This window comes from Colletotrichum jinshuiense, chromosome 3, assembly GCF_051148585.1.
Source record: "Colletotrichum jinshuiense chromosome 3, complete sequence".
NCBI lineage: Eukaryota > Fungi > Ascomycota > Sordariomycetes > Glomerellales > Glomerellaceae > Colletotrichum > Colletotrichum jinshuiense.
Window position 1 is genome coordinate 615,579 of NC_139310.1, and position 24,812 is coordinate 640,390.

The following is a 24,812-nucleotide window of genomic DNA, read 5'->3' on the forward strand; positions in this document are numbered from 1 at the left end:
AGCAATATCAGGGCCGAGATACACTACTACACGGGTACATCCGGAGTAGATACGGTTCATTTTGGCAACTTGATTGCTCCTCTCGGGGATGTCGGCTTGGTTGATACAGACGGCATCGACCCACAACAACCGCAGACCCCGTTGTGGGCGCATAAACCGAAGCATCTCCCAGCAATTTTTGGTCTGCAGTAGTATATCCCAGTACCGTCCGATGTAAACAGGATGTCGGAAGGCATTATCGCCATCTTCGCCGGCCCAGGTATAGGATACTGTCTCGTACTCGGGGCAGTCAGACAGACTGTACGACTCTAGGTCCAGATGGACCGGAGAGCCATGACATTCTGCTGCCGAGAGGCATATCAGGCGAAACTCTTCTGGCTCAAGAGGCCTAGGGTATATGGTCGATCCTGCGAGTTCAACCTCAGTAGTTGATGATGTGTCTGTTGTAGCCACTTTCGTGGGTCCCTCTAGAGCTTGGCGGACAGACTCTTGATCTGCAAGTGTGTTCTTGGTATTCGCATCGACGGTAATCTTGAAAGACTTATTGTCCTGTTGGCTGTAAGGCACGGTGCGTGGCCACCACAAATTCATCTGTCCTGCAAGCTTGTTGACAGGTATCGTTGGGGCTGAGCTGACTGCAGCCTCCGTCGCCAAAAGTTCTGTCAAATTGTGCATCCGGCCACAACTTTGACACTTTGGGATCCCATCTTCGACGTAAACAAGAGGTGCGGTGCAGCTGGATTCGTGCCAGCGCGACATGGTAGTTGAGACAAGCCACAGTAGTTCTGAATATTTAACAAGAATGATGTGGATCTGTCTCACTGCAGGCTTGCCTGAAGGACATGTGATGTAGTTAAATAGAGAAGAGGCGGCGAGGTGAGATCAGGCTGTCGCTCCTGATAAGTAATGTGTGGGTGCAGCTGATGTGCAGTTGTAATAGTAGGCTGAAAAGGCGCATTGCATACAGTGACAGGCGAGAAGGGCACCGTCCCATTTCAACTCTCAGAGTATGGATGTCATGCTTCTTAGCGCTTACACAGTGTAATATACGACAACCCGCCACCTTGCGCTGCCTTGGCATGCCTGCATTTAAACAGAGGTAAATTCTATTTGTTTTTCTTTTACATTATTTGCATGGTGTTTTGCAACAAAATTCCTATTTCATAGGCAAGAACACAAGATGATACTGAATACGGAAAGAAAAAAAAGCGTCTTGGTGTCTCTGCAGAATCAAACAATGCACATGAACTTTCGTTCTATTGGCGAATCATTAATTCTCATAGGTGAAGCTTATCCTAGGCACGACAAACGAGATTTTAAGCTTGGGTTAATCTTTCGGAAAGACCTGCATGTAAAACAATGTTATAGTCGTTTTCTTGTGTGTCATTCTCCGAACCAGGGTTATGATTTGATCTGGTTGATGTTAAGGATCATCGAAGGCAATCATACATGTTCTTAAGATGCGGTGCAATCCTCTCCCGTTGTTATTGTTAGAAACGACCTCTGTCTCCCCCAAGTCCACATGAAAAAGTCTACGAAGGATACAGTTCATACAGTTCATACATAGTATCGAGATATTGGATATTTGGTGCCCGAAACGAATCAATTAGATTTCACCGTTACCGATGCCTACTTTGAGCAAATATGCCAAGCCACTAAAACTTGATTATCGTTAGTTGGACCGGAATGCACGCACGTGTGGCAAGGCTTCACTATTAGCTATTCGCCTGTGACTTCATAGGCACACGCCACAATCATCCGCCGCCGCCAACTGGCACCCAACTTGTGCGTCCGCTGATCTTCATGCCTGTACCGCCACACTAACGACATATAAATACCAGACTTTCCCCCGCAAAAGCTCTACTGGTTGGTCACTTAAATTACCTCTGCACAAACGTGAGCATTCGAATCATTCATACGCTCAACGTCTGCACCTTGTAGCTCCAACCACTTAATCACGCGTCTCGCTTATAATTCTACCTAGACGTCATGAGTAGTTTTGGTCAAACTACAGCTCCTTCCTCATCCCAGCAGACGGGCCTTGAGGGCAAGAGTCGAGAGGGAATGATAGCCGAATCTCTGAAGAAGAACGAGGAGGTTCAAAATTTGTATCCACAGGTCGACTTCAAAGGGGCAGTCGTTGAACCTACTATCAACCTGACCTTCGACATCCAGGTAGTTCAGGCCTACTCAATTTACTGATGTGCCTGTTGCATTATATGTACGAACTTGCATATTTGACCCCGGATCTGACAGAGACTAGGAACACGTGGACGAAGCCAACCAGAGACGATACAACACTTTAATTGCAGAGATGCTCGAACGTACTGCTGAGCCGGTTCTTGCCGAGAAGTTTCTTTGGGAGGCGAGAGAATGTCTAATCGATTACCCCGAAATCTTGGCCCAGTTCGATGCCATCTTTATCGGTCACCAGCCTGTTTCGGTCATGATGAGGGATTTACACGAGTGCATGATTATGAAAAAGGGAGTGGAGCGGAGAATGAGCCAGCAAGTCACTGAACCTGAACAAAGTAGTCGTGTTCAATAACAAGGCTGTTTGGCTAAGTTTTGCCAAACGATGTGCGCGTCAGGTTTCTTACTTCGGAAACGAACCTCATTCGGGTTTCTGTGGAACCGTAAGCTGTATACGGGGCACCTCTTATTCTACAATTCCATTCTAATATAAATATCTTTAATTGATTGGCGCATCAGCTTCTGTTGGGAAACGTTGATATCTCAAGTCAAACTAGCAGTTTAATGACCATGATATGAGCATCTACTCTTGGCAGAAGTCTTTTTTGATGCATCAAGTACATGGTTAAATACACCTCAATCATGATAAGTTAAAATACCAGTCAAATCAGCTTGTGCGGTTTATACTCCAATCACAACTCAGCATCTCTCGACTGTTACTTCTGGCGATGTCAAGACTTATTCAGCGTTTTGAATTAAAAGTCCCCCTACTCCACGCGGTTGATTTCTAACAAATTGACGAAAGTACGGTTCAGAGTCGTATGAATGAGCGCTGGTTATGTTCCTCTCGGAAATTTACACAACAACAAGATCGTTCTGTATGCCTTGTATGACTATAAGAAGACGAGATTTAGTCACGAGAGTTCATCGGAAAAGATCGGCGGTATTTGCTCACGCCATTTAGCACAACACTGGCAAGTTGCGTTGAAGGATCTAGCCCGCAGGCGATACGCCAAGAGAGGAAGGTCGCCAGCAGTAGATCGCGCACTCATTGATCAGCGGCCCCGCCACCGCGCGCCTGAGGAGTCGGGTCACGAATCCTTCAAGGCTCTAGGCTCGATACTTGAATGCTGACAGCCCGGCCCGCTACAATTTTTTACTTCATTCACATCATCTCTCCATTGCAGGACGGAGTCTTGGAGGCGCCACATGACAATCTACGATGGATCGTCGAGCCGCACCACCGCCCGGGCAGGGTGTCTGGGAGAAGACACACGATGCCGATGAAGACATTGACGACGGCGACGGATTCAAACTCCGACTCGATGCCTCGGCCAACGACTTGGAAGAAGCCTCAAAATCGCTTTTAAATACCCACGCTACCGTTAATGAATCCTCCCAACACAGAACCCGCTCAGGACGTCGCCAGTGCACCGCTCCATGGCCCGTGGTTGTTGCTATAGTTCTCCTATCTGCGGTGCTGGGCGGCCTATCCTCTCTCGGCATCGTCAAACTAGTATCCCACCTCCAGACCACCAACTCTGCTCACCGTAACGACAACACCCTCGCCTCCTCAGCGAACGACCCGGGTCGACACACAACATACCTCCAATCTGCACCCTGCGGCCGCACGCCTGCCGAAGCCCGCGCCGCTGGCTGCGCCTTCGATCTTATCAGCTTCAATTGGCTCCCTTCGCAATGCCATGACGAAGAACTCGCGCGGAATTTTGAACAAGAGCTCCGCGACGATGGCTTTCTCTCCTGGTACGAGGACATGGAGCGCACGCGACCGCTTACCAGGGCGCAGATCATGACGGGGGAGTATACGGGGATCTATGTGTCCTTGGGTTATCATCTACGGCACTGCACGGCCATGTGGCGAAGAATGCATCGGGCGCTGATGGAGGGAGGTGGTGGATTGGAGAGAGTCGATAGTTATATCTGGAGTTATCACCATACACGACACTGCGAGGAGGTGCTGTTGGCACGGCACAATGAGACGGATGTCGGAGAGGTGTTTACGACGGAGGTGAGAATCAAATATCCCGATTGCGGTGTGGTGTTGTAGCGGTCGTAGTCGTTGTTGATTATTTTGGACGGGCTAGAGAATGTCTTCAGACCAAAACAGCGATGGGCTGCTACACCATTTCTCCTCCTAAAAGAAAAAAAGTTGGCACGTCATGTTGTGGCTCTCAACTATGAAAAGTAAACATGACATTTCCCAACCTCACTTTCTCGAATCTCGACGAGTTCAAACATTGGCTAGTCTTGATGCACAGCCTTAGATAGGCCCGCTGCCTTGGGGGTTTTGTGAACCGAGCGGGAGTGGCACAGTAGACCCCAGCGACAAAGGCGCAAACCCCCAGTCAACGACTGCATGCAATAGTGCCCACAATAGGTACTGCAAACGTTGCTCCAAAGTTCTAGCATCAATGGTAGATGGAGCTCGCTTTCGAGGCCCGATTCTACACACGGCACCCTCCGATACACGATCCAGCAGCAATTATCTCAGAACGATGTATACCAATGTCGGGAGCCCTGCGTTGGTCGCTGTTGCCGATGACGCCAGGGACGCTGTCGCGCGGGAGGGTGGACTCAGGTGCAATCGGGAGAGCGTAACGGCCAAAAGTCTTTGTCGAGAAGGATCCAGGTTACATGGCAGAGTTGTTAGGGAGAGTTGCTTGTGTTATAACTGTTATGTAAAACGCATGTCGAAAAGTTGGCGTTGAGCGGCACCGAAGACCCTGTAACCAAGAACAGCCCATAATAAGCCAACTAATGACTACAAGGCTTATTTAATTGAATGTTAACCAATTATGGTTTCCCTCAAGACGAAGTGTCCCCCGCCTAGATTAAGGTGCACCATTCGTGCCACAAAAGAGCCACATCAGCAACCATAAAAACTCGTGGGCATACAGTGGTTTATATATAGATACCCGCTATCTCTCCAAAACACCAAATAATTACGGTACACCCAGTCTTTCCATAAACGGTTGCTCTGTCGCTGTTACGTCGTTATTTAGGACATGAACCCCAATGGCTTACAGCGCTGACATAGAACATATTTCTTCCGAGACTGCGTGAATATATTTGCGCCCAGGCCAAGCCGCAGGTAAAATCTCAGTCTTGGCCAAACCAAGCTGCCGACTAACCGAGTAGCCGAAATCAGAACAGTCTGGACCTGAATGTCCAACCAAGCATTGCTTCAACTACCAGCTAGTGGCACAACGCCCGGGCGTGACACATACTCTCTGGCAATGCAGTACAGCGAGTCAGGGGGTTTGCAATCACCCTTGGAGGTTGCCCTCCACTTGGTGTAACATTCCTTATCATAAATACCATACAATCATCTGAACAACCCCATATTTTAGCATGGCCTAGACTACATAAAACGTTACACCTCATTGTCGACGCTCTTAGCCGACGCCACGGGATCCGCCTGACATCGGTAAGTACTCCGAACCCGGATTGCCAAGTACTCAAAGTCAAGATAACAGCAAGTTCATTGAGATTCCCGATCCGTGGCATCGGGACCATTGTCTCAGACTAATCTATTTTTTCCTTAATCTGGTAATTGTCAGATTGGTTACCACCAGGCTGCCAGAACGACCCTCGCACTGGTCTGTAGATTCAAGTGTTACACTGTTAATGTGGTGAGGATTGAAGATGTTACCAAGTGTGATGTGGAAGGGTGTGGCCCATAGCCATTCGTATAACTAGCGGACGCATGCGCTTTCGGAGTCAGCACCACATCGTGTCGGTGAATCCTTCGGTCGTCTAGTAAAATGGATCTCGGGAAGATTAACAGCCCGACGAACCAACGCCTAGGAAGATGCACGACAGTCCCACCCGCTCAACCCATGATGAACAATCTTTTCAGCTCCACAACCATCGCTTCCAGAAATGCAGGTCAACAGTCATACGTAAGAAAAATGGGTATTTCAAAATAATAAAGCGGAACTTGCATTTCGACTACACTAAATTCGAAGTGACCGGAGCAACACAAGCCCGACGCTTCTGATCCCCCCTTCCCCGTATTCCTACGAGCTGTTGCTCAAGGCCGATGCTCCGCCCTCTGATACCGTTAGCCGAGAATTGCCTTATAGAGGGAAGTGGCAAAGAATTGGCCTCGGTTTTTGGGACCTTATGTGATTGTGTGGCTAGAGGGTTAGAGGGTTAGAGTGCAATGAGGAAAAGTCATGAAGGATGTAAAACAAATGCCCCGAAAAAGGAGGGACCTAGACGATCAAAGTTAAGGTTTTACCCAGCGGGGCCACCCCGTGGAGCTTAATTCAATCCACAGTCAAAATCCCCAATCCCCATACCATGCATGCTTCACTTCACAACAGCAGCGTTCACCGAGACGAGAGCTAGAAAGCAGAGTAGCTAGATCACCGGTGACAACAGTTATTTGCACTAGGAATAGAGCACTTAACGATTTTTCTTAGTCGCAGAAGAAACTAGGTATCCTCGGCCGAGTTTGTCGGTGTCCGAGAGCGAAGGTTATAGACTAATATTCCTGGTCGACTGTCCGCTAAGTCCGAAGTTGGCTGACTCGATTTTAGCCAATTCTTATTAATTACCAGGATACCATGCCCTCTGGGGTTCGCTTACACCAAAGGTTCCCCAAAGCAGGTAGTTCGGGAAAGATACGACGAGTTTTCAGGTTCGTTAGTGCGGCCTGGTTCTTGGCAAGGCCGCCCGGGGTGAACCCCGTTGAACAATAGTCGAAGAGATTTATCAGATTTTTGAGATAATCTGTGTGGCGAACAGCGGTGATCTGCTGGGTGATATACTCTCCCTCTTGCCCGTGTTTTTGCCATTCATGACACGGCACCGCTTCATTTTTGGACTCGGCCCAGGCATTTGAATCAGGCTGTTGAAGCTCCTGAAACCATGTCTACCGAAAAGAGCTCCGTGGGAGAAAAAGTCAGAGGTAATTACTTATTCGGGATGCAGTTGAGAGATAACCGCTCAAAATTGATGCTGACTGAACGGTAGTCTTCTTCCTGGGTGACGAGGCGAAGACCAAGGAGGAAAGGGGGCTTGTACAAAAGATTGGTAAGTTGAAAAGGTCTTGGGTATTCTTTGGCTTGTGACTAACCATTGCATTAGACTTCTTCATTCTGGTAATTGCTGCAATCTCGATGTCACAGTATAGTCCCGGCTAATATTATCTTCAGACGTACTGCTGTCTGAGTTACTTCTTCAACTTCCTAGGTACGTGAGGGTATTGTGTCTGCGGCATTCAAGTTGAGCTTCGTCCGGCTTACACACCTTTCCAAAGACCGTGCTGCTTTTGCCAATGCCTATGTAAGTCAACAACAAGCCTCCATCTCAAGCATCATATGCTGACTGTCGACATAGGTTGCTGGCCTCCGTGAGGCCCTTCACATGACCGGACATGACTACAACACAGTCCTTTCGGTCACCACTGCCGGGTAAGCACCCCTCTACCAATCTCGCGTCTCCTGGATCTGGCACCTAATGCGACATGTGAAGTATGGCGGTCGGTCAGATCCCGCACGGCTTGATCATCCAAAAAGTCCCTCCAAGAATTTGGCTCCCCTCCATGGTTTTGGTTTGGGCTTGTCTCACGGTATGATATTTCCAGAAATAGCTAAATGCATCCCCATGCATGTCTGAATAGTATGTTGACGCCTGGAATAGATGGTGAGCGCAGCTGTCAAAACCGTCACCCAGCTCTGCGTTGTGCGTTTCTTCCTCGGCCTGACAGAAGCCAGCACATATGCTGGGACCATCTACATCATTGGATCATGGTACAAGCCGAGGGAGATTGCCAAGAGAACGGCGATTTTCACCGCTTCAGGCCAGGTTGGTACCATGTTTGCAGGTGTCATGATGGCGGCCATCTACAAGGGCATGGGAGGTCTGGGTGGCCTTGGGGGCTGGCAATGGGTCTTCCTCATCGGTAAGAGACCTACTTGGCTGTGTTTCGGACGTTTTCGATGGCGGGTTTTCTAACGCATCCCCAGACGGCATCATCACTCTGCCAATTGCATTTTTCGGTTTCTACTACTTCCCTGATATCCCTGGAAACACGAAGGCTTCCTACTTGACCGAATCAGAGAAAAAGTTGGCAGTATCCCGCTTGCCACCAATCAAAGAGGGAGGACACAGCATCAGTCCCCTCTCACTCATGAAGCGTTTGGTACTAACCCCCACTTTGTAAGTCGGCAATCGTCTCCCTGTCTGTGGCCTCTCACTAACAATACTAAGCTGGATCCTGCTCTTTTGGTCTCCGGTATGCGCCACCTTGGAGGCATGGGCGGTTCAGAACAACTTCCTCATCTGGCTCAAGTATCAGTCCGCCCACTTTACCCAAAGCCAGATCAACACGTATCCTCTCGGAGTTCAGGCCGTGGGAATTGTCTCAAACATGTTTGCCGCTTGGCATATGGACGTCACCGGAACCCGAATTCCTATGGCCATCCTTGCCATCATTCTGCAGCTTATTTGCGCTATTCTTCTCATCATCCCTAATATCCCATTCGCCGGCACCTTCTTTGCCTTCTATCTCTCCGGCACTGCCTACATGGTTAACCCACTTATTTTCGGCTGGGCGAGTATTATCCTCCAGAGAAGTGGCGACGATGCAGTACGTAGTGTTACGGTCTACTGCATGAACATTGGTTCCATGACTCTTTACACCTTCTGGGGTATCGTCTTCTACGCGGCCGATGAGGCTCCGTACTGGAGGAAGGGAGCTATAGTAATGATTGTCTGCTGCTTCGTCATGCTTTGCTATATGTGGCTTGTGTGGAAGGTAAGTCTTCAAGCAGCATTCCCGCAGGCCTATCAACGTACTGACACATTCGTAGCTTGACAAGGACACGTTTAAAAAGTTTGTACAGCCTTCGATGCAAGATTCCGAGGCTAGAGCTTCTGTCTCTGAGAAGGATTCCGGTATTGAAAAGTCAGACAGTCACGACGGCCAAAAGAACGTGAGCTCGGAGAAAGTTATCGCCATTTGAGGCTTGACGCGTACCGTTTGTCAGGGATACCTTCACCCGGGCAGCAGTTAGAATGCGGTTAACCATAAAAGCCAAGTTGACAAAGACTTTGGTATGCCATTGCGACTTGGCTGGTTTTTATTTTTGATAGTAATTATTTGGAGATTTGGATGCTCTCGCTCTAGTTGGAATACATCTATTTGAGAGGTTGTTGAATGTCTTGGTATCTGCTAGGGTGCTGCGGACAGATCCGAGCGAAAGAGCTATCCGCCACTATGGACTTCTCCGTATCAAACCACAATCGTCCGATCCAAATTGAGGTTTAAGGAGCCGGGCCGTCCCGGGAACCCTTGCCCACACCTTAATCTTCCAATACCTTGCAGTGGTTTTCTTAAAAGGAAACTGTAAATATTGCAGCCATTAACGTGCATCTCGCGCTCTATTTCACGGCGAGCATGGTTTAACCGGCTGGCTTCTCGTACGCTTCCGTCGTGCCAACGTTTACAAATAAGAGCATTCGTTTTGCTACACATTCTCGGTTAAATACAAGCGTTCATGTAATCAAGACTGTCTTCTAGGTTCTAACGTTGATTCTGGCCAGCGATTGAATAGTGTTATGAACGTTGCGGCTACTTCCAATGACAGGAACTGTCGCGGTGTGGTTTCCTGATAGACTTTTCAAAGCCACAGCTTTAGAACTTTTCCGTGTAGACAGATTTATGTTTTTCATTCAACAGGTAGTTACCGGATACGAACTAGATGTCCCGGGATACTCGAGACAAAAGAGCGCGGTCGGATTTCGGCGGGGTTTATTATGAAGTCTTTCAGACAGCATGTGCCATCAGCTCTTGCCCTAGGAGACGGAGGCAGCAGCTGGTGCGGCAAGTCAAAGAAATATATTCGGCATCGACAAAATACAGAACACGTTTTCTGCTTTGGTCTTTCAAAACAACGTGTGCGGTCACTTATTCAATCAACATTACCTCGACAGAATGTTCCCTCTTGACAGGCCCTTGAAGAGAGTCTCGCAGAGGAAAGAAGATCTTTATTTCACAAGCAGAATAGCAAATATCCAATCCCACAACAGTGGCGGTCTCAGAATCTCACAACGGCAACCAAGCTTTTAACCTCGAGGAGAGGGGGCAGACTTTCGCCACAGTCCTTCTTCGTCTTGGGGTCTGTTGCTTACTTGCACATTAAAGCCTCGAAAGAATGGACCTCGCCGAGCCTACGCCACATAGTGTTCTGGCCGATGGGCTATAGCCGCCGCTCTTCATACGGCTTGCCTTGCGATAATCTGGAGGCTGGCTGCTCTCCGACGTTGGAATTTTCGAGTGTTGTCCAGGGGGTTTCCGGTATTCCAACGCGAACCGGTGATGGTTGCCGTTCGGCTTTTGGAAATTGTTGCCACCATTTCTACGCAACGGCAGTATCATGACGAGCTATTTGGTTCCGACCATGAGCAACAGCGCGGGAGTTAATCTGATAACGTTGAGACTTCAGTCCGGGTTCAGGTCAAAAAAGTTGGCAATGCCTTCTTCAACAGGGAAGCATTCCATTCTCGCCGCATGCAGCCGGAAAGGCAACCGCCTCGGCCGCCCGTCCACGAAAATTTCCGGAGAGGAGGGGGTTCCCCCTTGCTAGAGTGATCAACGCACCCTCCCCCGCCGGCTATCGGCTGCGGTTGTCTCACATAGCCTCAGTTCTCCGGGCGCCAATGTCCGTTTCCGACGGGATTTGTCGACCACTACGTTGAAAAGTCATTTGCCCCGTCGGGGCAGCGTTCGTCCGGGCCAAGAAGAAAAGGACAGAAAGAAGGAACTCGATCGGCAAGCCCCGCAAAAAGAGTGAATGGGTGCCGCAAGGCATTCTCCTAGACTTGATCACTTTTTTTCTCTCTCGCCTGGATGTCTGCCCTGCGCCCCGCTCGCCCGTAGAAGAAGAGTCACTCACATGCCAGCTGGTTCCTACGTAGGACGACACCTCACAGAGACCTGGGATGCAATTGCTCCCTTGCAAGAGAGTAAATCAGGGGGTTTAATGGCTTCTCAGGGGCGTACGAGGTCGACTGGGGCGGATCTCGGCGTGCCAAGGGAGGTCCAAGGTAGTCCGGGTCATCCGGCACGGGGATTCAAGAAAATACAGCGACGGATAGTAGCTTCAATCATAATCCAAAAAAGCCACGAGCTGTGGTCTGATCCAGACACGCGTGCTCGCAGATCTTGATTGGTCTCGGGAAGACGAACCCAACCGCCCCCCGTGGGGAGCGCATCACGATAGCAGGGAGTATCACGGCCACCTTGTATCTTCAAATCGGGCGGACAGACTTTCTGCAGTCCCCCCATCGTCTTTATTCATTAGCATTAGCAATCGTCCCTCTCCCGCGGCTGCTCGGACGCGACCCAGCTCTGGAGCGACTTCTCCTTCTCGACCCTGCGCTCCAGCCTCGTCTTGAGGCGGCCGGTGCCCGGCGGCGCGCCGGGGCCCTTGGGCCGCGCGAGCAGCTTCCTCGAGAACGGGATGCGCCAGATGTGCGGGCCGACTTCGTCGCCCGTGACCCTGTTGGTCTCGACGACGGTCCGCAGCCGCTTGGCCGCCTCCCAGTTGGACGTGACGGTCGTCAGGCCCGCGCGCCACCCGTACAGGAACGACGACACGTTCATCGCGTTGAGCCCGGAGCCCTTCTGGCCCGCGGCGAGCGCCACGCGCGGCAGCTCCCCCGCCGCGACCATGCGCTGCACGTCCTCCCATGAGACGCTGCCCTCGACGCGGACGGGAAGCCGGAGGTCCTCCGGCACCGGGTAGGCTGAGAGCCGCTGCAGCTCGGCAACGCGGCGCTTGCCGTCGTCCTCGGCGGCCCCGGGGCCCTGGGCGTCGTCGTTGTCGTCGTCGGCCTGGCCGAAGATGATGCGCGTGCGGGCCTGCTCCGAATCCGTGCCTATCTCGTAGACGATCTTGAGGAACGTGTCGGCCGCCTCCTTCGTGCATACCAGCGTGCGGCCGGCGATGGCGGGGTAGAGGGTGTTGACGAGGCGCGGGCCGTTCTCGACCTCGTCCGTCGCGTCGATGCGGTGCTGGCTCGACCGCAGGAGGTCCGAGTCGGGGCCGATGGACATGTGGCTAAAGTCGGACGACAGGGCCATGAAGACGGAGCAGTCGACGTTGAGGGTGGGCGTGAAGTCCTTGAAGTAGTCGGTGTTGACGAGGTTGGAGATGGCTTCGTCCAGGGGCGGCGTGGGGTCGGTGAGGATGCCGGGCCCGTTGGCGGTCTCGACGACCAGCTCCACGTCGCCGCAGCCCATCTTCCGGACCAGGCGCAGCAGGTGGTCGACGGTCGCGTTCTCGCCCTCGGAGATGCGCGACATGAGGATGCGCACCCGCGGGCGGCGGTAGTCCTGGTACGACGTCCGCGCGGCCGACATCATCTGCCTGGCAAACTTTGCCACCTCGATGCTGTCCTCGGTCTCGTCCCTCAGGATGTCGAGCATGGCCTCGTCGGCGCCCTCGTCCTCGGAGTCGGCCTCCCAGTCCCAGCCGGCGTCGGCCATTTCGTAAAACAGCCGCCGCTCGGTCGTGGTGACGACCTTGACCCAGTCGGCGCCCCCGTTAACGACGAGGTCGACCACGGCGCTGGTGGCCTTGCCGTCCTTGGCCTTATACGACAGCTCCCTGCGCATGCCCGTGAGGTCGCAGCACCGCTTCGTCACCTCCCAGACCGTCTCGTAGAACTTGTAGTTTGACGCGTCGAGCCGCAGGCGGACCTTGCTGTCGAGCTCGTCCGTGTCCGGCTGCTCGCCTGCGTCGGCGTCGTACGACTGCACCATCTTCTCGAGGTGCTTCTTCTCCGATATGATGAGCCTTTCGAAGAAGCCGAGCCCGGGGACGGCCTGGTTCCACGCCAGCGGTTTGTGGCCCGACGCCGGCCGTCTCTCGATGGCGGCCTTTAGTTGGTCCAGCTCATCCAGCAGCACGACGATGCGATGGATGATGAACTGGCATTGCTGCAGCAGTGTGGTATCGGGGTCTGGCCCGATGTGCCGGAAGACTGCCATGCTCTCTGCCTCTCCCTACTGCCGCATGAGCAGCAATTTCCACAGCTTCAGGGTACGATGACACCTGGATACGTACTGGCCAATAAGAGCGAGGTCGCTCCTACGCCAGCCAACAAGCCGTGACGTCGTGCGGGAGGTGTGGGCGCGGGCGACTCGGTGAAAAGAGGGCCCAGCGGCGGCCTCGGCAGCGTGTGTGTGTGTGTGTGTGTGTGTGTGCGTTTGTGTGTATAAGCGCCCCAGGGAACCCCCCAAAAGTGCAATGACTGACTGGGCTAACGCCCCCTTCCCTTCAGACAGCCGTAACGAAGTCGATTTCCGGGCAGGTTTTCGAACCGTATCTCAAAAAGGTCCGGTTTACAGCGTGGCGGGTGTCCCGAAACGCCTGGGGTGTTTAGGTAACACTTCTCACTATACTTGGAAACGGAGAGAGAAAGCCGCCGTCACCAACCAACCCCCTGGTGATGAGAGAGCCCAACGACGACCCCACAATCTGGATTGCGCAAGACGACAGAAATAGAATGCCGGAGATGGTGGGTTGATCTCGGGCCGGGGGAATACGGGGTGCTATATGTCGATCGTCCTCGGGTTGGACTCATGTAAATCAAGCTGTAAATCAGGTGTCCAATGATGAATATTTGCCCGCGAGTTGCGACTACGAGCAAATGGCCGAATGGAGGGGCACGTGAGCAAAAACCCGTCAGTGTCGGCTCCATCGAGTGGGGCACCGACGCGGGGCCGAGCGCCGGCCCGCACGGAGCTGCAAGATGTAGATTGAAGAAAGGGAACATGACCCGTTGTGACGCAGTGGCATCTGAGACGGGGCAGAGACATGCCGTTCTACAGCGAATTTATTGTATTACTAGGATTGATCAGGGCGGGCCGCCATGGATAGGTCCTCATTACGAGGCCGTGGCTCTTGCACAAGCACCAGACAGACCAAACCGACACGTCTACAGCGGACAGAATGGTGGCGGAAGCGCGGACGAGGCTGAGCGCCTTGACATCTTTGTATTACATTAATACTCATCATTGACGTTGGCCCAGTCATGTTCATTAAGGCGCATAAGCCGCCACCTAATCCCTTCGCCCAATATGCCAATCGACCACTGCAGTACGCAAGTCTTTGCGCCCGGAAAACAATGCAGTCAAGTGCTGTAGTCTAAACCAATGGCAAAAAAGGTATAATGCCTCGGATCCAAAGCTTCCCTCCCATACAGTAAAAGCACCGGCAACTTAGAACAGGGTCCCATCGCTGTCGATCAAGATGGGGGGCTCCTTGGTGTTTGGTCGGCTGACTTCGGCCATCTCTCGTCCACCCTGTAGAACGTTAGTACGGCGAATTTTTAAAAGAAACAAGGCAATGAGGGGGAATGTTTCCCCCCATCAACTAGCTTACCTTCCAGCTTCCGGCCTCGAGTATTTGGGCCAGAGTCAGCTCGTTTCCGTTCAGCTCGTTCCTCAAATGCTTGTTGACGTCGACGCAGAGCTTGTCCAAAAAGCCCACAGTGACGCCGCGCCACTCCACAATCACGTCGTCGCTGGGCTCGAACATGGGCGCAACTTCCACCGGCTTGACTCCAATCCTTCTGCAGTAGTCGTCGTAGTGCTCAAGACCCCTCTCGGTGTCGTCTTGCCTCAGCGTAAGCACGCCGAGATCGATAAACAGACCGCCATTGCGGTACTCGGGCAAGCCGGTCAGTAGCTCGACGCCGGCAAAGTGGATGCGCAGAAGTGACTGCATGGGCTGCATCACACTGTAGCAGAGCCACTGCGTGAGCTTGTGGAACGGCAGGATCGACTCCCAGGCTGCGGTCGAGTTTTGGGCAGAGGGGGGGAATGGCGAAAACTGCGATGTCGTCGGGCTCTGCGGGGGCTGCGGCATGGACTGGCACGGCCAAGCGTCGCCCAGGGACACACCGTTCATGGCAGTCCGGGACTGCGGCCAGATCGGTGCAAGGCCGTTCATGAGGACGTTCCAAAGGGTGGGGAGGATAACAATCGGCATGGAAGATGCTTGCGTGGAAGGGTGCGACAGCAGATAGTCTAGAACACGTTAGTTCTGCAAGATACCAAGCCCTTCCCTCGAGGGGGTGTTCAAGGCTCCCCAGATGCATACCAATCATATTTCCCGGCCGGCCACCCTCGCCAAAGAACTCCTTCTTCTCGGTGAGGGCGATTGCCAGGCGCTGAAGAAGCTGGGTTCTCCCCTCAATGCCGGCCATCTCATTGCCCGGCTTCGATTGCAGACCAGCGGCCACTTTCTCGACCGTCAAATTGCGCAGTCCTTCCTTGTCGACCTGGAACTTGTTCTTGCTGTCGCTCGAAAAGATACCCTAGCGTGTGGTCGTCAGCAGGGACATGGGGCCGGGCGCGAGCTCCATGGACCTACCGTCTTAAACATTTCCAAGCTCGCCACGGCAATGCCTTCTGACCGGCGGTATATGCGGCCATTCTCAGTGCTCTTGTAGCTCCATTTCGTGCCGGCGCCGGCATCCAGCAACACACTGACAAGGAAGAGGTCGATCATGCGACGGCACTTCTCGCTGTTGTCGACGTCTTCGGGGAACGTGGAGAGAAGCTGTGTGATGCGGTCGCGGCCGCCGACGCAAAAGTGCTGGTGTCGTCCGTGACCGGGAATCGTATTGTACGGCGCGTCGTAATCTCTCTGCAGCGGGGGATCACAGAGTCAGTATGGCTGCCGTTCAATCGAGTCGCGAAGTAAGAGGGCCCCCGTCTGTGGCAGACGCCCAATGGCGCGGGTATCGCATCTCTCTCTGCAAGGACGTCGAGGGAGGGCAATGGGGAGGTGGGGGAAGGACGGCACGTACGTTAATGATGCGGCTGACAAAGGTGACAACATCGGGAAACTTGCGCATGTCGACATCGAAGTGCTTTAACTCATTCCGCAGGGCCTTCTCGGTGACAATCTTGCTCCTCTCCCTGACGGCTCCCAGACTCCGCAGGTACCCGGCGGGGTCGAGCTGGGGGTCGGGAGGGCGCGGCAGGTCGACCTTTGGTATGGGGACTGGCGAGAAGGGCGTCAAGGGCGTACCGGGGGTTGTGCTGCCTCCCGAGGTTCTGTTCATAGTGATGCTGCGCGGTGGTGGTGATTTGATGCTCGATGTGCCCGAGTGTATGCTGACTTTTGAGGTGTTGATCGAGGGCTTGCCAGAGGCCTTTGGCACCTTTTCCTTGCGCGAGAAGAGGCCCATTTTGGTCGGTTGGAGGGGCGTGAGCCGGCTGGAGTGGAGGGGTTCGAGAAGTAGCGATCGGTGGGGGTCGGCTGGAGGGGTTCAAGCGGCGCGCTGCGCTGGCCGCGAGGAATCAATGCGAAGCTCCCGAGTGGTCAGCAGCTCAGGGTAGGCTGTGACTGTGACACGGGCGTGTCGCGGCGGTCACCGAGGCCGGGGGGGGGCTCCGATCGTGAGGTGGTGGAGGAGGGAGGGGACGAATACAGGCGGGTTCCCAGATTCGCTTCGCGACGACGCCGAGGAGAGGGGAGGGGAGATCGGAGGTTGACGGGCGGTACAACAGCAAGCAAGCAAGCAGGCAAGAAAAGAACGAAGGGGGGAGAAGGCCGGAAGATAGCAAGTCGAGGTTCTCCCACTCTAGTTTAATAAGGGGCGGTTTTGTTAGACTTGCGGGGAACACACAATGGCTTGACTGCTTGCTAGAGACAGACAAGACAGACAGACGGGCAGACAGACACACACGCGCGCACACACACGCCCTGGAGCAGTCCAGCTGGTTGCGCGCAATGTCCAGGCCCTGGGGGGCCTTGTCGGGGCGGAGGGGAGGGGGAAGGGGAGGGGACAGAGAGGGGGGGCGCTGTTCAGGGCTCAGGCCAGGGACCGGTTCCCCTTTTGGTGTTAGAGTTCTGGCCGACGTCGATCTGGATCAGGGATAACCGCTGGAGCAAACGAACTGCTTCTGGTCTGGTTAGCTGGAGATTGTCGAGCCACTCTGAGCCATTCCCACTACGCCCACGCCGGACACTGACAATGAAAAAAAGAAGACACCTGACGCAACCACTCGGAAGCCAGCAAAGAATCGGGGGCGAGTGGAGGGGAGAGGGGACCCTGGGGGGGAGGGGGACAGGTGATGGCAGCTGCAAGAGATGCGCCGACCTGACATGGTGGTGCATGCCATCTGCCCGCCTCTTTCTGAGTCGAAAGAAGCATTGCATCGCATCGCATCGCATCGCATCGTGCCGTGGGTCCTGGACCTGGCCCGGTGCGGCCTAGCTTCGCATCCTTGCGTGGTAGTCCAGCACAAACACCAAGCCACCATCGCCATACAGTCCCGGCGAGGTAAATGGTTTTTTTTTTCTTTTCGGAATTGGGTAGAGATATGCCCCTAGGAATGCAGAGAGGGAGGGAGAGAGCGAGAGAGAGAGAGAGAAAACAGAGAATGATAAAAAACCCCGGCAGAAAGAGAGGGAGGGAGAGAGAGATGGAGCGAGGGAGAGACTCGGACACTTACCCAGTGTACGTGCCGTCTGTGTCGCTGCTGCGCTTCGTTCAGCACCTGGATCCAATTGATGGCGGATGCGCCTAGTAGCTTCGAGATGGTTCGTTTGTTGCGCGGATGCCTTCCAGGGGTCTTGGTCTTGTTGTTCTTGTTCTTGTTCTTGTTCTCGTTCGTGGTCTGCGCAGACAGGGACGCAGAGGTAGGTTCGAGATGAGGCAGGGCAGGCAGGGTAGGGTAGGGAGGCAAGTAGGATAGGATAAGATGGCAAGGGGAAGAAGAGAGCGCGGCCAGCAACAGCACAGGTCCAGATTTGGATGGAACTGGGGGACCTCGGGTGGATCTGACGAGCGAGTTTGGCAGCGGGAATGACGACGATAAACCAGTGTCTGTCTATCCTTTCTTTCTGCCCGTCGACCGGATCTGAGCTAGCAGCGCGGGATCTAAGAGGCGTCCAATGTTTGCAGTAGTGGAAATGAAGATCAATGGGCGGCCCTCGACCAGGGGACGCGGGGCGCTGGGGAAAAGCAATAGCAGCACCCAACAACACCAAGCAAAACCCAGCGGCACGGCGCCTACGGCCAATTGTGCTCGGACAAGAGGCGGTTGGTTCTGAGCTTGGCTCCGGAGGCTAACAGCTGTATACCGGGCGACGTCGCAGTGCAGGTTTGATGTTGAGACAGTGTGCAGACGAGAGAGGCCAATGCCCGTGGTTTTGGGGAAAGATGCCGGGTGGTGGGAAGAAGAGAACGAGGAAAGGTACGGAGGAGAGAAGAGACCGAGTAGACGCGTAAAAGGGGGGGATTCGAATTCAGAAAAAAAGACGAAATAGTACAAAGATGGAGGCAATGGCGGAAACAGAATCGACCAGGAGGCAGAAGCATAAAAAAGAGCGAATACAACACGGAATACAAAATAAAAATAAAAATAAAAATGGCTTTGTTCCACGCGGGTCGAGGCGAGGCGAGGCCGGGAACGTGGGGAGGGCCGACCTTCTCCAGCTAACCTCAGGAGCTGCCGGAGCTGGAGCTACACTACACTACACTACACTGGAGCTGCTGCAGGAGCCGAGCTGGGATGGAGACGGACAGGGCAGGATGGAATGGGATGGGATGGGATGGCACGGGGGACAGGAGACAAGGGGCGAGGGAGGAGGAAAGACAGAGAGCAGCACAGAGAGAGGGAGAGGGAGCGAGCGAGCGAGCGAAAAAGAGAGAGCAGGAGAAAGAGAAAGAGACTCTTGAGAGACACGGACTGAGCAAGGCCGGACTCAGCAAGGACCAGGGACCAAGAGGGCCGAAAGGAGGACATGGGCTAGGAGCTTGACGGAGACTGGGGAGACGACTGAGACCGAGACTGAGACCAGCTGTACCGAAAACCAACGACCCTTTGCCTTTGTAGCGCATGTAGCTCGCTGTGGGCGGATAAAATGACGGGACGACGGGAGGAAGGAAAGGCGCCCAGGTACATGCACATGCACATGCATATCCCCCAGTGTTGAAAGGGTAGGTCGATACGGCTCGGTTGTGGTTGAAGGAGTGAAGGCGGGTGGGTGGTGGCTGTCTGTGGGTATCCGTATCCGTCCGGCCCTGACTGAACGAGAGCTGACTGAGGCTGCATCTCAATTCTTGACTTTGATCCGGGTATCTGGAGTAATTGCTGATCTAGCGAATCATCCGGGGGTGTATTCTCTTTCTCTACTCTGCACGGGATACTGCGCCAATTGATGCTACAGGGCATGCATTTATGTATGTATGTATGTACGTATGAGTGTATGAGTGTATGTGTATGTATGTGTATGTATGTGTTTGTGTGTGTGATATAGTCGAGTGTTCGTGCTCATCCACGCGGAGAGCAAAGAAGAGCAAAGAAAGACATACATTTCCACACACTCTCTCTCTCTCCTTCTCTCCGCTCTCTCAAACTTGTCAATTGAAATGAAGTGCAATATAAAACCGCTGTGCCGGGAGTCCAGTGCCCCGTTGCCAAACTTATACCATGTACATTGGCTCCTCTCTCCACGCACGGCATGGATGCCAAACTGCTCTCACCGACGGCGACGGGCGGCACTGGCACCTACAATGGGCCTAACACTGACACTGAGCTCCTCTGCTGGGGACGGCACGGGAAGGGAGGGACGAGACGAACAAACAACTGACCGGTGGGGACTTGGCGGCAGGGCCATCCTGGGGCCGGGTTGACACGACATGAGGGACTTTGAGGTTTGAGCGTCTGACTTTTTGCTTCGACGGGCCCCCAATTGCATGCCATGTCCAAATCTCGAGGTGCACCACACGGCTGTTCGGATGATGGAGCCACCCAGCCCACACCCACCACTGTATTTGAGGGGCGGGGGGATGGATGCCTTCACAGTGCCTCTCTGGCCCAAGCAACCACTGGACTGGGATTTAGCGACGGGTGTCGTCCAATGTCTGCAGCGCCCGCCCCGTCTCGCCCCAAGCTCGGATGTCGATTCCAGCACCACCCGGCGCCAGGAGTGCCAGAATTTAAGGTACCAGGCACAGACAGGCACGGGCGGAACATTGGACTGGCTTGGCAAGGATCTGGCCAACAAGGACAAGTCACCTGCGAAGTACATGTCTACAAGAGATGAAGAGAGACAGAGAGACAGAGAAAGAGAGAGAGTGAGAGAGGTGGTGAGCTCCGAACAGGCACTCGACTCGAGGCATGCGTACGAATATGGGACGTGTCGAATACCACGTGTTGGCCATGTTCACTACCTTGCGGACACATAGTGTCCGTAATATCATGGTAATTAGTGTAGGTACCCTGTACAAAGGTACTGGGCACAATCATCATATCCCAGGCCGAGGTCCTCACAGTGCCCTTCCCTTCCCCAGATCACCAACACACACCAACACGCCCAGCACGCACCAACACCGCCGCCAAACACCAATACCACCACACCACCACCGCCACAACCTCGATGCTGATCTGGTCCACCCTCGCAAATCACCAACTGATTCAGTTCCCGCGTCGCCCAAAGGGGCCTGGCCTGCCCGTGCTTCAGGTAACACTGGGCCGCCCTCCTCCGGGATCTCTCCCGGCGCGCCATGAGGCCCACGACGCTTCCCTGCCGCCCTCTGAAGCACGCCTCATCTCTTTCAATCGACATTGCAGTGCCAGTGACGGTCCATGATCCATGGTAACCGCGGCTGGCAACCGCGGCTTCGACCCCCCGTACAGTGTGGCCGAACTGTCACGGCCACAGAACCTCGGCAGGGGACTTCAGAGATTTTTCCCTTTTTTTTTCTCCCTTTTCCTCTTCCTTTCTTCAGAGTCTTTTTTTAAGACTCCAGTCCAGCTGTGGTCATGGTACGATCGTCCCATCGGTAGCCCCAGGGCCGCCGCTCTCTACCCCACCGGAGGAGCCTGCGAAGCTTGCGAATATGAGCAGGGGTGGAGGAAACGTGCCGCGCGATAGGACACCTTTTAGCAAAGAGGTGAAGAGAAAGCAACAAAAAAGTTGGTAATTACGTGCAGCCCGCCAGGGATGAGGAGGGCGGCCATTCGCGCGACTGCACAAATGACGCCGTCCCCAGCAGCTGGGACGCTCCATCGGACCCCTGAACCAAGGATCATTGTCGGATTCTGCTCTGGTCGTTGAGTCTTCTACTCATCTCCTGCCCCATGACGGCCAAGAAGATTATACGGAAGCTCGGGACCAGAGAAACTCATCCATCACCGCAGAACGAGGGGGGGCACAACCCACAAGGCGTCCGCACGCCACCATGACCATGCATTTGCCTACACACGCTAGAGCATCATGTCCCAATCGTTAACTCGTCGTTTGTGAGAACCGCCGGCATCTTGGAACCGCATCCTTCGCCTCGGCGGCCTAGCTCGGTCCCGTCCCGTATCGTCTCCTCTACTCCTCAGAGGGCCGAGTACGAAGGCAACACATCGGACCGAGATCGAGGGAGTGAAGGAGAAAGAAAGAAAGTAAAAAAAAGACCACCACTCGCAACTGCTGCCTGTTATTGGGCCCGTCTCCACTCCTGGTTCGTGGGAAAAGAGAAATTCTCTTCACTCCAGATGCAACGTCGGCCGCCAGGGCACGCGCATCATGCAAGCCCAGAAGGGCACCTCACCTTCGGTTGCTCGATGTTCCTGCAGGCATCGCACAATGAGGGATACGCGATCATGTACATGTGTATGGATTGGTTGTATGTCCAGGCCAGGCAAGCAAGAAAGCAAACGTCCTGGACAGGGGTCCATCCCTCCCCCTCTATTCAAGGGCCGCCCCCAAGAGCACAAAAAAATTATCAACTGCCCCCCTGGTCAGTCAGCTCTGGGAAGACACGGTACCAGGGACCTGGGCTCCGTGGGATGGCCGGTCTGTGTCGCAGTGCAGCCGAAGCCTGCAAGGTACGGGAGACTGTGCACGTTTCTGGATTGGCCCCCGGCTGGGGGTCGCATACCGCGATGTGTCGCTATCCTCGTTGTGTTCGCGTGGGTGGCCCAACTTGGAGCCACAAGGCCAATGATGGTGCCTCGTATCGCTTTTGCATTGGACAATGGGCTGCTGCAAGAAGATCCCCGGAAACGTACAAGTGTTCGGCCAGAAACCGGGCTGAGCGCCTACTGTTTTGCTTATGTATGCGTGTTATGGTACACACAGAAACTTTGCCTCTCAGCTTGCAAGATGTCATAGGATCCGGCCATGGACGGCACCGGCAGCACGGTATCACAGAACTTTTGGTGCCTTCACCCCCGTTTCGGCGTCTGGTGCAATTTCTTTTCTACTCGCCCTCCCATACCTTTGGGCCCCCCCGGTATAACAACCGGCAAACCACGCGAGAAGGAAACTCCGTCCAGTAGCTCCCAATGGTCAAGCAGGCCAAGCCAATACTCCCCGTGCAAACTCCACGATCCGACCGGGAGGAGAGGCTCATTTACGATTTAGGACGCACCAGCCAACCGCCAGCCCGGGGCTTCGAACGCCACCAACCCCCAAGGGACGGAACTGTCAGCACAAAAACGTGTGGAGTGGCCGGGATGAAAGGGAGCCCGCCCTCTGGCACGCTCTGCCTCGTGTCGTCTGGAGCGAAGGCACGGACGCTCCCTGGGGTGTTTACTCGACGGTGAGCCGAAAGGACACCTCGAACAATACAATAAAAGCCATTGGCCTGCAAGCCTGGGACGCCGAGGTGGAAGGGGTCAGGAGGTTTGCTCCCTAGTATAGGTGAGATGATTGAGCCCCCCAATCGCATCTGCATGGTAACAGCTCATGACTCTTTCGCGTACCGTACGAGCGCAGAACCTTCAGAGACCCCATCAGTGGGAACGCGTCGATCGGCCGCGCTTGGCGCTATGCTGACAGCTCGTCCTGTGGGACGCCAAATCCAACGACGGCCCTTTCTCTCCCTCAGAAAGTCAGGCGGAGTTTTGTTCTCCTTGGTCCTCCCGTCCATCCTTATGTCGCTTTGGCGCCAGCAGCCCCCAACAGCTGCCGCCTGTGATAGCCAGTTTGATGGTCCCCCTTCGAGGAAGATAGTCAGGGTCGCCTGTCGGCTCGTGCCACTTTCTTCACCGAACTGGGGCCGTCCAGACCCTCCCATCCTGCCATTCCTCGCGCCCCCGGCGCCGCTCTTGGCCTGCCCCCCCGGGCAGCTCAGGCCTAAATGTGCCCTGTGTCGCCCTGGCCTGGGAGACCCGGTCTTCTCGAATTTGAAGAAGAGTCCAGGGCCCGCGGTGGCCTAACCCCATACGGAAGCTCCTTGGCCATCCGTTCACGTTAAATCTCTTGTCGGATTTTGCCATTATCCTTTGTTGCCTGCGCCCTTTGCTATGCCACTGCCCCTCCGCTCCCGGCATCCTTCTCCGCCGAATGGCAAATACCATGCTTCTTCTTTGATGCCCTTTTCCTTCCCACCTTCCCTGAGCCCCTTTTCCGCCTCCCTGTCCTCCCCTCGAGATGGCTTGCCGGGCCACGAGGGAACGAGGGGGAGGGGGAGAGAACTCGCAATTCCGGGGACAACACTCCCACTATGTGCGGCGCTGCCACGAGGTGGCCATGCTGAGCGCCGGCGTCCTGGGTCGTAGGCGCTATTAGGAGAGGGCTGCTGCCACTGGTGCAGGGCGAGACCAGCTGCTGTGGTCGACACCCGGCAGTTGGCTTTTCTGCTGGCTTCGGCGCTGGTCAGTGCTGCCAGATCGATCTATGAGACACCATCCAATTCCAGAGCTGCGAAGGGACGTGAGCTCAACGATCACTGGGGAGAAGATCTGCCAACCACTCTCACTCAACCCAGCCAAGGCCAGGAGGAAAGGGGGGTCGTTGTCTTTTCTTTTCTTTTTTTTTCCTTATTCGGGCGACCCAACTGACCTCTACGCGCAAATAATTCATCCATATCCCCTATCAGCCGTTCCGCGGCAGCCCGATGTTTTCTCGCCCGGGGCAAACTCACTTCGCTAGGCCCCTGTCCCACTTGCGATTCGGAAAGTGTCCAGGCCGGAATGACCACTTCTTCGGCCGCCAGGAGGTCACGTTTCTTGGGAGGCCCCGTCGGTTGTTAGATTGGACGTTCTAGAATGCCATGGGTTGCCGAGTGCGACATCAGCCCACCCACACACATACACATGGCTCGCATGCCACATCAGGGCGCCAGCGACGACGCCCCATCGGTCCATAACCCAGCCTCGAGTAGTCAGCCTCCAGCCGCAGGATGGGAGCAAAAGGCCCATCTACAGCCCGTCCGTCGCCTCCTTCTTTGTCCAGTCAGCAGGTCTTGAACCCGGCTGCAAACTCTACCGCCGGGGCAAATTGAGACTCTTTGACAAGCCAGCCAGCATCCGTCCGTCCACATGAAGGAAGGATGAGAAAAAGAAGGAGCATGCAAGCACAGGGCTCACTCGCTCCGCTCCCCTGTGGGACTTTGCCAGAAATGTGCAAAAAGAATGGACGATCAGGGAATCGAACCCTGGACCTACCGCATGCTAAGCGGTCATTATACCACTAAACCAATCGCCCATGGCATGATCTAGCCCGGACTTGAACCGGAGACCTTCAGTGTTGGACAGTCGGGGATGAGCCCGAGATGTTAGACTGACGTGATAACCAACTACACCACCAGACCAGCTGAATTGGATTGTTGAGGTTCTA

At 54.3% G+C, this 24,812-nt stretch overlaps 5 protein-coding genes across 5 annotated transcripts; 3 read left to right on the forward strand and 2 right to left on the reverse strand.

The window, feature by feature from the left end:
- Nucleotides 1-1,989: 1,989 nt before the first annotated feature.
- Nucleotides 1,990-2,548, forward strand: EsH8_III_000176 (uncharacterized protein; the record flags this gene model as incomplete). The annotated part of the gene is made up of 2 exons (XM_083261901.1): nucleotides 1,990-2,175; nucleotides 2,264-2,548. 2 exons carry the CDS (start codon nucleotides 1,990-1,992, stop codon nucleotides 2,546-2,548), a joined length of 471 nt encoding a protein of 156 aa, XP_083122388.1.
- Nucleotides 2,549-3,415: 867 nt separating this feature from the next.
- On the forward strand, nucleotides 3,416-4,261 carry EsH8_III_000177 (uncharacterized protein; the record flags this gene model as incomplete). Its single annotated transcript, XM_083261902.1, has 1 exon — nucleotides 3,416-4,261. The coding sequence occupies one exon, from the start codon at nucleotides 3,416-3,418 to the stop codon at nucleotides 4,259-4,261; it is 846 nt and encodes a 281-aa protein (XP_083122389.1).
- A 2,828-nt stretch (nucleotides 4,262-7,089) lies between these two features.
- EsH8_III_000178 (uncharacterized protein) lies at nucleotides 7,090-9,188 on the forward strand (the record flags this gene model as incomplete). The annotated part of the gene is made up of 10 exons (XM_083261903.1): nucleotides 7,090-7,129; nucleotides 7,195-7,254; nucleotides 7,309-7,322; nucleotides 7,377-7,413; nucleotides 7,481-7,506; nucleotides 7,561-7,634; nucleotides 7,938-8,125; nucleotides 8,190-8,382; nucleotides 8,434-8,980; nucleotides 9,036-9,188. 10 exons carry the CDS (start codon nucleotides 7,090-7,092, stop codon nucleotides 9,186-9,188), a joined length of 1,332 nt encoding a protein of 443 aa, XP_083122390.1.
- A 2,342-nt stretch (nucleotides 9,189-11,530) lies between these two features.
- EsH8_III_000179 (uncharacterized protein) lies at nucleotides 11,531-13,219 on the reverse strand (the record flags this gene model as incomplete). The annotated part of the gene is made up of 1 exon (XM_083261904.1): nucleotides 11,531-13,219. One exon carries the CDS (start codon nucleotides 13,217-13,219, stop codon nucleotides 11,531-11,533), a length of 1,689 nt encoding a protein of 562 aa, XP_083122391.1.
- A 1,233-nt stretch (nucleotides 13,220-14,452) lies between these two features.
- EsH8_III_000180 (URC4/urg3 family protein) lies at nucleotides 14,453-16,431 on the reverse strand (the record flags this gene model as incomplete). The annotated part of the gene is made up of 5 exons (XM_083261905.1): nucleotides 14,453-14,536; nucleotides 14,616-15,262; nucleotides 15,336-15,552; nucleotides 15,609-15,884; nucleotides 16,048-16,431. The coding sequence occupies 5 exons, from the start codon at nucleotides 16,429-16,431 to the stop codon at nucleotides 14,453-14,455; spliced, it is 1,608 nt and encodes a 535-aa protein (XP_083122392.1).
- Between the last annotated feature and the right edge of the window lie 8,381 nt (nucleotides 16,432-24,812).